Source organism: Bos indicus x Bos taurus, chromosome 11 (genome assembly GCF_003369695.1).
Source record: "Bos indicus x Bos taurus breed Angus x Brahman F1 hybrid chromosome 11, Bos_hybrid_MaternalHap_v2.0, whole genome shotgun sequence".
Classification (NCBI taxonomy): domain Eukaryota; kingdom Metazoa; phylum Chordata; class Mammalia; order Artiodactyla; family Bovidae; genus Bos; species Bos indicus x Bos taurus.
The window spans coordinates 30,532,718-30,548,778 of record NC_040086.1 but is presented as its reverse complement, the minus strand read 5'-3'; the positions used below and the strand labels follow the sequence as shown (position 1 = coordinate 30,548,778).

The 16,061-nt window shown below is 40.6% G+C and overlaps 1 protein-coding gene across 2 annotated transcripts in view; it reads right to left on the bottom strand.

Moving 5' to 3' along the window:
* Positions 1-4,421: 4,421 nt before the first annotated feature.
* PPP1R21 (protein phosphatase 1 regulatory subunit 21) overlaps positions 4,422-16,061 on the bottom strand; it is a 72,416-nt gene continuing 60,776 nt past the window's right edge. For both annotated transcript variants that reach the window (XM_027555207.1, XM_027555209.1), the window contains exons 17-22: positions 14,531-14,773; positions 12,246-12,278; positions 10,983-11,099; positions 8,668-8,766; positions 7,502-7,630; positions 4,422-5,078 (exon numbers count right to left, since the gene is read on the bottom strand). In XM_027555207.1, the coding sequence (XP_027411008.1) occupies positions 5,049-5,078; positions 7,502-7,630; positions 8,668-8,766; positions 10,983-11,099; positions 12,246-12,278; positions 14,531-14,773 (651 nt within the window). In that variant the 3' untranslated portion in view covers positions 4,422-5,048. The remainder of the gene's footprint in view (positions 5,079-7,501; positions 7,631-8,667; positions 8,767-10,982; positions 11,100-12,245; positions 12,279-14,530; positions 14,774-16,061) is intronic.

Genomic DNA, 16,061 nt, shown 5'->3' with positions numbered 1-16,061 from the left:
AGAACAGGGATCAAACCCAGAACCCCAGCATTGAGAGCACTGAGTTCTAACCCTTGGACAGCCAGGGAATTCCCTAGGAGAGACTTCTTGAAGAAGATAAATTTAGCTAAACACCCAGTTGAATCTGATCACACTGAGATGAGAATTATGCACCTGGGCACCTGGGAGAGAATTTAGGAATAAATTAGTGATAAGCACCATGGAAGACAGATACAGTTATTAACTCCAGGGAAAACAAAAAAAGTTGTACAAGAAAGGAAAAGGCATCACAGTACATTACATGACTCAGTTACCAACAGCATTTAAATGATCATATTAAAATATACATGGAGCATCGATCTAATCAAAATGTTGATATAACTAGTCTGAAAGAGACAACACGAAAACAGAAAGCGTGTATATGTATGTGAACAGTAGGGAAAGGGAGGCAGATGAAACAGAGACAAATCCTCATCTTCTAACTGGGAAATCAACTGACAATGCCTAACAGGAAAAGTGAAAGTAGCATGCCATTTGGAAATAGGGAGCTGGATCTAGACAGTGAGTGAAAGTGCTTTTCTCTGGGGAGCATGAAATGAGGGTGAAAATCAGGAGACTGTCTCTTTTGCCTTGTTTTCTCTTTGTAATAAGTACTATTTTTAAATATTTATTTGGCTGTGCCAGGTCTTAGTTTCAGCATGCAGGATCTTTAGCTGTGGCACTCAGACTCTTGGCTGCAACATGTGGGATCTAGTTCCTGACCAGGGATCAAACTGGGGTCCCTGCATTGGGAGCAAAGAGTCTTGGACCACGAGGGACATTCCTGTAATAAGTATTTTAGAACAGCTTGACGCAAATTGAGTTTATAATTTTGGTAAAAATACAGACATTTAATCAAGGAAGCAGCAGCCTCTATGTTTTCTCTCTCACTTGCCGCCTTGTCTGAGACAAGCCCAGGGCAAGACAGGACATATGGCAGTTTGTAATTGTGCGTTTACAGGATCACTGTTGCTTCACTAGCAGACTGTAAGCTCTCAAGGGCACCCAGCAGACTGCCTTGCTTATCACAGTCTCATCTGCACCAAGCACTCAGCAGGCACTGGGTGAGGCAGATTAAGAAGTTAGCACTCTCATCTTTACAAAAGATACGCATGACTCAAGTGTTCACAGGGGAAAGGGTCCAATGTCTGGGACTTGCCTTAAAACACTCCCAGAAAAGAAGCCATGTGGAAAAAAAGATGAAACAAGATTAACAAAATGTTTGTAAGAAGTGATGGAGACAAAAGGGTTCATACTAATCTCTAGTTTTGTGGTTACTAAATTCCTTTTAAAAAAAATAACAACAAAGTTTGTACAGAAAGTGGATTATAAGGGGCAGACTCATGGCATAAATTTATTAAATTCAGAATTTGGTAGCTGGGAAGGTTTATGTAACGAGGAATATGTAAATAAAAATAGGGGTCAGAGAAGAAAAAAAAATGGTATCAAAGGCAAACCTTGTACCCAGCCCATTAGCTCAAGAAGCTAAATAAATGCTGAAAGAAGGGGTAGGAATACTTACTGAAGACATGGAAAGGGAAAGTTGCATTAAGTACAGGAGTTACTGAGAAATTTAGTATTTTATCCTCCAAATATATAGTACTTGTAGGAAGAGAACTGAATGTCCTCAATTCAAAAGGCTCATACTACAGTAGTGAATAAGCCAGGCTCTGGAATCAGACAAGCCTGGATCTGAATCCCAGCCCCACATGGACTAGCTGTGTGATATGGACAAACTGCTTACCCTCTCTAAGCCTTAGTTTTCTACCTGTAAAACAGGGACAGTATTAGCACCAATGAGATACAGTTATGGGAAGTTTAAAAGAAATAAGTCTTTACCATGCCTGACTTAAATAAATGGTTACCCAGTGGTGGTCATTATATACTTTGCCAAGAGACTCTGCCTAAAGAACAAAGATCTTAGCAATTAAGTTAAAAAGGGACAATTTTACCAGGAAACCAACTGCACCCTCTACAGTCCTGCCCTGTTGCTCAGACCTAGGAAACCTCCCAGAGGCACTGACCCCTACACAAAGGTCAAGCCTTCCACAGGGACTGCCAGCAGGTCTGTGGGACCAGGCACCATGCTGGGCGATAGGGACTGCTGGTCTGGGAGCTCTGGCAGCTCTCAGTTGGGGAGAGATACAAGTCCCGGCCACCAAAGCAAAGAAGGACAACCCAAGATTCACATTTTCTCTATGAGAAAAGCAGGTCCATCTCTCAGGAGAAGTGACACTCTTCCTGACCCAGAGGTCTGAGGATTTTCATAAAGGTAGATAGAGACTTGGAGAAGGGATTGGCAACCCACTCCAGTACTCTTGCCTGGAAAATCCCATGGACAGAGGAGACTGGTAGGCTACAGTCCATGGGGTCTCAAAGAGTCCAACACAACTGAGCGACTTTACTTTCACTGCTGCTGCTGCTGCTAAGTCACTTTAGTCATGTCCGACTCTGTGCGACCCCACAGACGGCAGCCCACCAGGCTCCCCTGTCCCTGGGATTCTCCAGGCAAGAACACTGGAGGGGTTGCCATTTCCTTCCACAGAGACTATAGCAAGGGGGCAGGGGCAGGGGCAGGTGGAGGGGGGAGCGCTTGTAAGAGAATAAGGAAAAAGTGAGTGACAGTTAGTATACATGTCTCACATGTACACACTACAGCCAGAGCGCAATGAAGGGCCACTGTGAAGGCTTTCTTTCCATCCAGGAGATGGGCTCTGCAGAAATGTGCTAAGTGGAGAGAGAGATGTTTGGAGAACAGGAAGACGAGTGAGTCATGCAGGCAGCAGGGAGCCAGGGCTCAATTTAAGGCATCAGATAAGAAGTTAGAGCCGAGATATGTGAAAAGGCAGGAAGGTTCAGCAAGACAAGGTAAAAAACGAGATATGTGAGCTGAGGAGGAAGTCAAGGTGACTCCCAGATGTTCAGCTTAACTCATAGCCAGGTAGAAGCAAGATGCTACTCCCTCGATCTTCCCTTGCACTCAGATGCATTCAGGTCAGAATCCCTGGCTTCCCCTTTGACTGACTCTTCTTTCTCTCACACTCCACGTTCCTGCCCAGGCAGCATTCCTTTGACAAACATTCACTGAATGCCAGGCAGTGTTTTAGGTACAGGGAAGACAACAGTGAGCAAACCAGACCAAAAACCTGCCCTTATGAAACTGTATCCTCTAAAGGGGAGAAACAGGCAATAAACAAGATTAATAAGCAAAACATATTGTACGTTAGATTATGGTAAGTATTAGGAGTAAAAGCAGAGAAGAGTAACAGAACTATAAAGAGTAATAGAAGTACAGAGAGGAAAGAGTTGGGATTTCAGCAATTCCTATCTACTCTCTTCAAAACAAATCCAGAAATAGCCTTCATACAACTTCCACTGATATCAGCATGGTCCAGGCCACCATCATCTCTCAACAGCCTCCTGCTACTGAATAGCCTCCTAACTCTTCTGTTTACTTCCATCCTTGCTCCCCTACAATCGATTTTCAGCCAAGCAACCCATGATTCCATTAAAGCATAAGCCAGATGACATCACTCCTTAGTTCCAAACCCTCCAAAGGAGGAAGAGAAATGGACGAGAAATTCAGAACGCAGGGTCACAGAACACTGAGGGTCTAGCAGGGGTTGGAAACTCTAGGTTTACGGTGGAGCTAAGCAACATGGTGCTTGGGGACTTAGGCGCAGCTACAGTGAACACTGCTGGTTCAGGTGACAGAGAATGAAAATGAACAGATCACACAAAACAGAAAGGGCCAAGGGGCTAGGGGAAATGGGACCGAGCTGGACTCACCCAGAGATCCCTGAGGCAGGATTCAAATACTTCCATTACTGTGAAGACTGGGCACAACGGCCAGTCTGTCTCTACAGCAGGCAGCCAAGAACAGGGGGCCAAGGAGTTGGCCTTTGTGCTGAGCACAGAGGGAAGCGGTGCTGAGCACTGAGGTGAAACAGAGTGCATTCTGGAGGGTGACTAGCAACTGCCCAGTGAAGAGGCTCAAAGGAGATGAAGCTGCAGGCAGGGAGGTGGGAAAGGAGGGGCTTCAGTCTGGGGATGTAGACATGGAGTGAAATGGGCATGTGTAGGAGACTCGGAGGAAAAGAGAAACTAACTAAAGACTTGGGGAGGGAGGTGCTGGGAGAGACACCTCTGAAATGTACACTAAAATGACACAATGTTTATGAAATAAACCAATAGGAGCCTGAAAGGGCTTAGCAACCTTGCCTGAAGTATAGTTACAAGTACCTTGAGAGGTACTCAAAGCCTTAATAAAGGATTAACTGTACAATTATTCCAATTTGAAGGATTAGAAAGATTATATCTAAATCAACTGGGATTTGGTAATTCTGTGAAGCCTACTTTAGTACGTTTCAGTTTCCTTCATCAGATTCTCAGAAGACTGAAAGTTTGATATATGTATGGATTTATTGACATCAATTTCCTTAAGCTATTATTCCAACACAGAGAAGGTACTGAAGAGCCGAAGACAATGATAATAAACCACAAGATCTGGAGTTTTCAAGGCCCAGTCCCTCCAGAACAGAGAAAGAGAGACAGAGAGAATGAATAAGTCTTCAAAAGGAATTGGAGACTGTTTTCAATTATAGCGAGAAGTAATGACAGTTTGACAATGTAAGCATTTTATCCAGAAACATATATCTATTCCATAGATACCAAATTGATTACCATATCATAGAGTTTGAAAATATACAAAATATTTGTTGTTCTTACATACTGAAATTAAAACCTAATTTTAAAAAGTGCACAGTAAAAACAGCATAAGGAAACCTACAATATCCACGGTATGTGTATTGTTTTCCATTTTACTGTCAACATCAAATTCTGTATTTGCCTTACTGATTACAAATATATTTTAAATATTTCAAGGCCATTTACAACACTGACTACTTCACTAGGCCCAACAACACTCCAGCTTCCTGAAGGCGGCCAGCACTGGACGTGGAGGGTCGGCCCCGCAGCTCCGCTCAGCAGTAGCAGCTCTGGAAAGAAGTCGCCAACCCGCTATCCGTAAACTATCGACTCTTGTTCTTTTTAGAATTTCCCTGTGCAAAGAAAAATATCAACAATAAGAATGCCAACTTCTAGAAAAATCATCCACACAGTTTAGAGACCAAGCTGTCTGGAAGCCATAGTTCACTGTGGAAAACTTTAGCTTCCAAGAAGGAGAAGAGCTGATAACCTTCCATCGCTAACTTTTATTTAGGAATCACAGAGCAGTTTGTTACTTTTCACTCTCCCCGCTTTTCTCCATCTACCTTATTTCCCTGGTGTCTGAGCACAGGTAATAAAGAAAAGAAAGCATATCTTGGATTTATCAAACCTCATATATTCATTTTGTTTCAAAGACAAGGTACTTTATGATTTCATAAAGCTGAATAAAATATTTTAGCCTAAACTTGTTCCTTTGCTGTTAAAATGAACACCTTTTAAAAGGTCTTAATAAGAACTTATTTTTAATATGTGCCAACTAACATCTCAGTGGCAAAGATAATCTCAGGATAAAAGGAAGCTCAGATACCAGCTGAGAGCAACTTGGAAAATGTCTTAATTCCCGATTCCCTCATATACAGAGATTTGGACTTTCCAGTTTTATGTAACTTTTCTTTTTTCTGGAGAAGTTCACTTTTAGGGAAAGCATTCTAATTTAATTCCTACATTTAACTATTGCATATAAATGTGGGAAATGGTTACAAAACACAGACATTCAGAGCAAGATAACAGCAAACAAATGGCTTCAGGATGTTTACTTGGTATCCAATGGAGACCACGTCAACTCAGCTGTCTGATGCTATAGCAATTTAAATGACTAATAAATGGGGGGTGGTGTGGGGGGGACAAAATATAGGGACCACAGAAAGATCAAAGAAAGGTTAACAACAGAAACTAGAAAGTAAAGAAGGATCGCTAACTCTATGCTTTATTAATCACAGATATTCTAAGGACTAGATTAAAAATTTCCAAGAGGGCTTAAAAATTTCCTCACTTCCAAAGTGACTGCAATACAATTAATTACCTTTGGGACAATGAGCTTTGCTAGCTCACCAAGCTCCTCTGTCATTGGAATTCTCCAGACAAGAATACTGGAGTGGGTTGCCATTCACTTCTCCAGGGGATCTTCCAGACCCAGGGATCGAACCCAGGTCTCCTGATTGCCACCAGGGAAGCGCCTATCCCCAACATTAACCCTCCTCAATTCAGAACCAAATGCCCTCTGCAGCTCTGAGGTCTGAAAACTTTCCCTATAATGACTGCTACTTTTCTTCAAATGTTAGGTGCTAGAAGCAGGCTTTTTCCTGCTACTCCCACTAACGCATGTGCTTTCTACATGAGTCAGCTATTGCCCTGATGGAATACCAAGAGGCCAAAAGGGTTAAGGAGGCATTCTTCAAAAGGACCAATACCCTACCCTTTACCTACAAGCCCAAGTTTCCCCAAGCACCAGTAACCAGAGAACCCTAATCAGCACCACATAGGCCAGTCACAACCATCACAAAATGTCCCAGAAAAGCATCACAAACATTCTCCGAAGCAGCCAGAGGCCAATCAATACCACCAAACTACACTGAGAAACAAAATTCTGTAAGGCAAATTCTAGTGCATTAACATGATACACTTCCAAGGAGACATCAACTGAGCGGGATGCAGCTCTGCACCACCACTGGCAGATGCGAAAATGTTCATCTCTATGTCCTTCCCAGGGCCAGCACGCAACAGGAACTCAGCACATACCTGCAAGATCAGTGAGGGGCAGCGTGGACTGTAAAGAGCACAGGCTGGACACAGCAGATCCAAGCTGCTGGTGGCAGGGTGTTGTCTGAGTTATCAAAATATGCCAAGCATCTGAGATCATGCATGAAACCAGCTCTCTGGCCTCTTGAAGCCTACCTCTCATGGTAAGAGTGTGTGTGTGTGTGTGTGTGTGTGTGTGTATAATGATACAACAAAGATACATGATACATGGATATGCCCTTCAACACAAAAACACTACCCATATCTACTGACCCCAGCCTGGACAAGCAGAGGCTTTATTGGAAATGAAATTTAAGAAGTCTTTGGAATTAAAAGGACAAAATAGCCCTTGGTTATATGGATATGTTATGAGAATAAATTTGCTAAGAAGGTTACTTTTCAATGAGACCGTTTTAGATTCATATAAATAAAAGAGTAATCCCCATCATAAACCCTCTTAAGAGTGCTCCTAACTAACACAACAGTAGCAGAATTGCCCCAAATACCAAAAAGCAAGCAACACAGAGTTAGGACCTGGAGGTCAGACCTTCTCTCAACTTGTAACTCAATCAAACAATCTTCATTTTACTTTCGGATAAGAGGACAAGTGAAATGATTTATAAACACTTCAAATCTCTTAATCCTTTGCTCCTGAAACACTCAACAATGAAGTACCTTACATGAAACACATTAAATATTAACTATTACTCCTCAGAGAGGCCCGTCCCTCCCCTACCTTACTGGACATCTTTAGTGTGTCAATCTCCTCTCTTTGTTTAGATAGCGTCTCGTTCATGCTGCACAGGTGGTCGCTCATCATACTTAACTGATCCTCATAACTCCTCTTGGTAGTTGTCAGCTCATCCTGAATGGCCAGGGAAAAAAGAAAAGAGAAAGCAAAACTCCACCAGTTATACCACTTGAAAGTTCTTTTAATTTAAGAAAAAAAAAAAATGTTGGAAAAGCAACCTATCAAGATGACCTATCTGATCAATTAAGAAGCAGGTTAAGCCACAGGTCTAACAAGAGAACAAGTACAAATGGGGAAGAAGTTTTTCTCAACCTTCAAAATGGGTTCTGAATTTCTTTGCAGAAATGAGTTTCCTTCTATGCCAGGTATAAAAGTGTCACAAAAAACAACAACAACAAAAAAAAAAAACCAAGAGGGCTTCATGCTCTTTCCCTCAGGTTTTCCTGAGCCTCTGGTGAGGCGGAGAAGGTGGTCTCTAGCACATTCCCACCATCCCACACTCGATGGGGATCCCACAGCCCTCTGGGCATGACTCTCCCTAGAAAAAGCACCTTCCTCTCTCCTCTCATCTCTCAGGCTCTCTTTGGCCTTTTAACATCTAATCTTGTGATTCTAGAAAATCTATATATGAATCTGAAACCAGAAGGAAGTGTGTATTGCTGTTAATGAGTTATTTCTTTGCCTGTAGCATGTTTATATTTACTAAAGGCTTCTGGAAACAAGGCTTTAAAACAAAGCAGTGAGTAAGAAGGAATATTATGAAGCCCTATCTTTCAGTTTATGTCAGTTTTATGAATCAATAAAGAGAAGGAATTGAGTCATATGAAGAAAATAAACTTCCAGCCAGCCATGACAGGGATTATCAACTGGGAGGAAGAGAAAAAGGAAGGACTATGGATAAATAAGTATTATTTAAAGAAATGCTGACTACAAAACTATTTATAATTAAAATCAAACTAGAGAAACAAATAATACAACCACTTCTTGCCTGCCATAAATGAGCTGTAACTTGAAAATGAGCTAGAAATAAAATGGTAAGAAAAGTATTATATCTAGAGGTCAAATGTCACCATTTTAGAAGGGAAATGCTGATTTTTCAGCCTAAGAACTTTCAATGAAAAAACACACTGTGTAGGTAACGTGAAACTCACCTGAAGTCGGCTAATGCTCTGACTGGCTACTTTCATCTCTTCTGTCAGTGCCTCTTTAGACTTTTCAGCCAAGGCCAGCCTTTTAGAGAGTGCTCGGCACTGCGAAATCAGAAAACACACCATAATCTCAGGAAGCATTTCCCCAGACCGAATTTACTTCAGGGAAGGTAACTAGAAAACAATCCCCAGGACCACACTTCCTCCCTTCATCCCACAAACATCTGCTGAATCTCCATCCATAGGCCCTGTGCCACACCCTGGAGCACATGTAAGAAATGTGAGTGGGCCTCACTCACGTCAGTTTAATGAGGGAAAAACATCTACTAACCCAAGTTCATCAGTATTTCTTTCCAAACTCTAGCCTGATGACCACAGGTTACAAAAAGTATAAGAAGTTTTCTATATTTACCCAAGATTCATGTTCACTGGATGAGAAAGGAAGTGGTTATTTCAAAAGTGATCAATGGCATCAAGCAGTATGAATTCTAAGATACTTTTCTTCTTGTGTTTTAAGCCCTTTATTGGAGACCATATCATAGGAACCAAAAGATCTTTACAGCCTCACTCTGTCGATGAGGGGAAAAAAAAGTGAGAGCAGTTTAAAGACCCCAGTTGGCTTTTATTTTTTGGGGGGCGCGGGGGCGGGGGGGTGCAGTCTACTAAACTGAGGCTATCTGGAGACAGTACATGAAGAAGAAAAAAGAAAAATTCTATTTCATGCTATTGTTAAAAGAAGGCATGCCATTAAAAGGATCACTAAATTTTCTGATAAACCACGAGGTTGACACGGAGAATCTGTTGAGACACATTTGAATGCTGTGTCAACATCAAATGCTCAGACTGACCATTCCAGTAAAGTCATATTGAGGGTCACCACTTCCTGTTTACAGACAAGGAAAAACTAGAACAATTTTAAAATTCCTGTATCACAATTGTGCTAAAAGAATTTACTAAGATAAGCAAATCTCTTGGAAATCCTCAGAAATTCCCCAGTTACTTATTTCATTCCTCATAAGAGAATTTCAGGCAAGTTCAGCCAACCAAATCAACCACTCTCTATTAATTACACATTTATGTGCTCAGCCATTGAACCAGAGAAAGAGGGAGAGAGCTCTGCAAAACACAGGCCCTTGTGAGGAGGACAATCAACTCTGGGAGAGTAACTCAGAAGGTAGTTAGGGATCCAAAGCAGGACAAGATGATGTTCTGTGCCACATGGTTCAAACAGTAGGGTACTACAGCATCCAACTTGCTGTCCTCATTTTTCTACAATCCAACAGTTATCACTACTGATCATCTTCTCAAACAGGTATGCAACACTAAGCTATGCATATCATTTATTTCAGCAAGAAGAGAGAAGCAAAGCCTCTCTTAACTTCTAGCACCTGGCTTCCTATCAACCTCCCTGTCTCTGCAGAACAGGAGAAAATCACAAAGTCACATTCTAGTAAAGGGTTTGATCTTTCCTTTGTCAATTTCCTTAACAGTTTAAAGGATTATACATCTCTGTCTGACATCTACAACTAACATTTTAAGAAAAAGTTTCTAATCAGAGACCTTACATGTATCCTTATATGTTGAGCAATTTCCATTCTATCTTATAATTTGTTTCTCACTTCTTGGTATCTGTAATTTCTTCTTTCATTTTCTCCTCTTCATCAAGGAATTTGTATAATTTTATTATCTTGCATAACCTTTTTCTAATCCTCTTAAGAAAATGAATTATATGGTGATGGAAGAATAAAATGTAACAAAAAGCAACATTTTATATTTTTTAAAAGTTGAAAAAGGTTACATTTTGCATTTTATCATTTATAAAAACTCATTACCACAAGTTGTCATTTAGTAACTAAAGAGTATACTAAAGAGAAACAAAGACATACTTTGCTTTGAATTCCCCTAAACGAAAATTCCTTCACCTATGAATGTTACCAGCTTATAACTCTCTAAAACAAGGAATCTATAATAATAATGTTCAAAACATGTTATATAACCCTAAGAAAGTCTACCGATTAAGATTTTTGGTTGGTGTGTGGACCAACCTACATGAACTCTAACCAAATCCACACTGCAGACACACTGACTCTGATCTCTCTTTTGTGGTGAACAGCAGGAGGAAATGGCAACCCACTCCAGTGTTCTTGCCTGGAGAATCCCAGGGATGGGGGAGCCTGGTGGGCTGCCGTCTCTGGGGTCACACAGAGTCAGACACGACTGAAGCGACTTAGCAGCAGCAGCAGCAGGAGGCCAAGACAGTGACCTAATTGCTGAAGAGGTTAGGAAAATCCACCTGATCCGATTGACTCTCCACTCACCTCAGCATAAAAGTGCACTGACTTGCTGTCAGCTAGCTGCAGCTGAGACGTCAGTTCCACTATCCTTGTCATGTAGTGATTTCTGATTAAGTCTTCCCGAGACTCCACATCTGGAGCCTAAAGAGAGCACACGTAACTGAGTGAATAAATGCCAGTGGGATGAAGCCGTTCTGAGAGGGAAAAAAAAAGATTACTATCACTTTAGCCAAATAAAAAGAAGACGACATTTCCTACATTTTCATTTGAAATTTGATGGGAAATCATAGTTTTCCCACCTTTTGGAAAAACTTTAAACAAGACAGAAGCTTTTATTCAGCTCCCTGCCCATCTCACAGTGAAGGTGTGGCTTCAAGAGAAGAAAGCAGAAGTGAAGTCTTGGGAGGCCCCCCAGCCATGAGGCCATGTCTCTCAGTTAGGTGCCACATATCTAACTTTCAAAATCTCTATCTGCCTGTCTCCTATGTCTTCCACTAACTAGAAAACAGGGAGAAGGGGAGCATTTATTGGCATTCCTAAAAATATGAACATTCTTTTCCCCCACATTATCTTAAGATAGCTCTAATGCTTCTAAACATACTAACGAATTAAACTATTTCTATAATGAACAATTTATGGCCCTTGTCCCAGACTAGTTTTCTAATTACACTAGCATTGGCACCTACTCAGTTGAGTTTAGAAATATATGCGTAAGTTCAAGATTACCTGAAGTATAAGGCCAATAAGGAAACCAAAGAATCTACCAACCTACTTGAACTATGTTTGCCAGTTCACCATTCTGACTGTTAGGCTGAATGACTTCAGTGTTCTTTTAATGATTATTTGTAAGTTTACACTTGCAGTATTTCAAAACGAAAAGGTGCAAACCTATTTGACAGGCCAAATCTGACCTGGAGTCAGTCATTTGAGGGCTGGAAAGAACTACAAGCCCATTGATGGTCAAGCCCCTGAAAAGCCTTGCTCTGCCAGCTGGCCCACTGGAAGGTAATGGCTCGCAGCCTCCAGCCACATACCAGCAAGCTGATGGCCGAGCTCATGCCACACCCTGTCAAACTGCCAAGTCAAGTCATTCAAGAAGACAATTACAGAAACAGGCTGTGATTTGTTGGTGACAGTTAACACTGACCCAAGAGAAAAGCAACATGGATCCACATTGACTAGAATTGTCAGAAATGTATTAGATGAAGCTGACTTTTACTGGACTTTGTCAACAAACATGTGGCCAGATATTTACTAACAAACAACTTGATGTTAAGCACATATTACCTCACTGTCAGATGTCCTGGTTAAAATTCCAATCTAGAACACAAGGGAGAAAAAGCTTTAGAACAGACTGTTTATACTTTAAACACAACAGCTTAAACCCTTGTAATATTTTTTTCTCTTCTCATTGTTCACATTGTTCACATTGTTTGAAAGCACACTAAGGAGAATTCCTTGGTGGGCCAGTGGTTAGGACTTGGTGTTTTCACTGCTGTGGGCCCAGTTTCAATCCCTGGTTGAGGAACTAACATCTCATAAGCCCTGTGGTGTTGCCAAAAAATAAAATGAAACAAGCAACATTGAAATAAATAAAACAAAAGCACACTAACAGTGGAATTCTGGAAGATCACCCTTCACCCTATCACCCTATCAATCACCCTATCAATCATTTTTTGATACAAATCATCTTTCAACACAAGCTGGCCCTTCAGATATATAACCACATTCATGATTTCTGTCATACGGCAATAATGGATATGACCATCACTATCTCCTCTATCCAAACGCTGTTAGCCATTTTTACTGAAACCCAACAAATGGTCTGAGAAGAAAGACAGGGAGAACAGATTTTAACTCTGAGTCATTTCTACGCTTATTTCCAAAGCAGGCAAGAAGACCTAAAGATAGTTTCATGGTTTCATGGTGACCCTAATAACTAAACATTTTCTCACTGCTGTGGGCATTTTCTCATATGCTGCTGATAAAGAGTATAAACTAATACAGCCCTTTAGAAAATAATTTAGCAATAAAGATCATGAAAACATTCAGTCTGATCTGATCAATGAGACGGACTCTGAAGGGAAGTCCACAGATAAGTACTGGCAATGTTGCACTTCCCCAAACGGTACCTAAACTGATGCCAGAATTCTGTTCTGTTGGTGAAATGTCCTGCTAGGCAGCCACCCTCCCTGTCAGGGGCAGAGGGCAACACCTGTGGCTAGGATTCAACCTCGCCATCGGGCTTCTAGGATCCTCCAGTGAGCATACTGGCCGTTCAGCTCACTGCTCTGGGAAGTTTGGTGTGCTTTCCACTTTTCTAAGAATTTTAATTCTTTTTTCCTCTCCTATATTTTATTATGAAAATAGGTAAATACATAGTAAATTTGGGCAAAAAAGGATAATAAACACCTGTGCACCCACAATGTATTAATACATTTATACATTTATCGACGTATTATCAATACAATTATCAATACATTGATACATTTGATAATGAACAATGTTACATTTACTTTATTTACCTGTGTGTGTACATTTTCTGAAGTATCTGAAAGTAAGCTGCAAATATGATGATATCTTACTCTAAGTACTTTGGCATTTACCTCCAAAAAATAAAGATATTCTCCTAAATAATCAGAGTATCATTATCACATCTAAGAAAACTAACAATAATTCCAGGTTTCTGACACTGTTAAGGTGCAGTGAGGTCTGTATACATCTTGAAAATAAAAGTTAACTTGTATATGTTACTATTAAGTATGCTCTGAATCAGACAGAAGGTAGATGTGAAAGGGACCAGGACTTGCTCTTCAATAGCATCAGAAGCTATAAGGGGAATCGCACGCCTTAGGACAGGGCCATCAGCAAGTACCACGGCTCCCCTCAAGTTTCTCAAGAAAAAATGCTTACAAAAATACATTTAATGAGTTCCTTCTAATTTGAGGGTCTTTTTTCCCTTCCTTTCCTGATTTCTCATTTTTCTAGATTTTTAGTTATTTTTTTACGGTGGGCAAAATACTATAATCAGAAATTTTTTCTCCATATAACTCTGAATTCTGTAATTCCAGTAGAGATGTTTCCTTACCTTCTAAATCACTGCAATTAAATATAAGAAATACAAAACTGCAAAATAACTTGTCACTATATTGCCTTAGGAAGTCTAACTGTATTAATATGTAAATCATAAAGCTTTATATTACCTAGGAATATACCATACTATTGGTTTTAAAACGTATTTATGGTCATTTCTATAAAAAGTTAGGCATTTACTCCTTTGTCAGAAACATAAGCCCCATATCACAAACATTTCAATGGAAGAACAGAATCATCATAACTTGACTTAGTGTATCTTCACCAGAAACACAGCCCTTACCATGGGGAACTGTAGCAGGTAAAATCAAAGAGAATTGAATAAAGTTGTGTTTTGAAGGGAGCATCCTGCTCACCAACCTGAGTTTTCCAGAGCACATGGATTATTCCTGTTATAAATTCCTGTAATTTACATGGTAAACTCCGAACACTCAGGTGGATCCCCACTAGTTACCATTATAAAAAAAAAAGACACTTACCTCACTGGCACTGTGGACGGGTTCTGGCACAGCCTTAGCGGACGCTTCTTCCTGGCCCGTAGCAGTCGCCACAGCAGCCTTTTCCTGGGCCACCCCTACCACCTGCCCACTACTTGTACTCTTCAGTTTATCTGCAATTCGCTGGTTTTCTTTCTCCAGCTTGATTTTAGCTAACTGTGCTTCCAACATCCAATGTTCCTTTTCCTGCTCCAGTTTAGAAATCTTCTCCAAACTCTGCTGAACCTTGAAAGCAACAGAGAATTCTGAACCTTAGAGGATGATGTGGACAAAACTTAGTGGCCAAAAAAACACTTTATGAAATGCAAACCAAAACTACTTCACAGGTGTGAGAACAAAACCACTTGATACAGGAAAATTTTTATTTTTCAGTTTTAGAAGATGCAAAAGGCACAACCATAAATTGAGAAATTCAACAAGAATAAAATTTTTTAAAAATTTTATTCATCACAAGGTATAAATAAAGAGTAAAAAGAAGCATGTATCCAAAGGAGGACTAATATCCAGAAAATATAAAGAACTTCTGTAAATCAATGACAAAAAGACAGACAACCCAACAGAGAAACAGCAGAAAAAAAGACTTGAATATGCACTTGAATAATACCATAAACATAAAAAAGAAGGTATTCAATGTCACTATTTATCAAAGAAAAGCAATTTAAGACCACCCAAATGACTAAAATGAAAGACAGGAAATACAAAGACAGACATATTTATGGAGCAATTGGAACTATCACACAGTGCCGGGAGAGGTGGAATTCGGGATGAACACTTTGAAAACAGTTTGGCAGGATTTTTGAAAATTGAACTTATATCCTGTGCATCATGCTAAGTTGCCTCAGCTGTGTCCGACTCTTTTCAACCCTATGGACTGTAGACCACCAGGCTCCTCCATCCATGGGATTCTCCAGGCAAGAATACTGGAGTGGGTTGACATGCCCTCCTCTAGAGGATCTTCCTGACCCAGGCATCGAATCTGAGTCTCTTCTGTCTCCTGCAATGGCAGGTGGGTTCTTTACCAGTAGCACCATGTGGACTCAGCAATTCCACTTCTAAATATATGCCCAACAGAAAAATATGCATGTTTATCAAAAAACAGGTATATGATGCCCATAGCAGCCCTATGATAACTAAACACTTGAAAATACTCATAAGCTATTGTTGTTCAGTCACTCAGTCATGCTGCGACCCCATGGACTGCAGCATGCCAGGCTTCCTCGTCCATCACCATCTCCCAGAGCTTGCTCAAACTCATGTCCATTGAGTCAGTGATGCCATCCAACCATCTCATCCTCTGTTGTCCCCTTTTCCTCCTGCCTTCTATCTTTCCCAGCATTAGGGACTTAGTCTGCTCTTTGCATCAGGTAGCCAAAGTATTGGAGCTTCAGTTTCAATCAGTCCCTCCAATGAATATTCAGGACTGATTTCCTTTAGGATGGACTGGCTGGATCTCCTTACAGTCCAAGGGACTCTCAAGAGTCTCCCCTAACACCATAGTTCAAAAGCATCAATT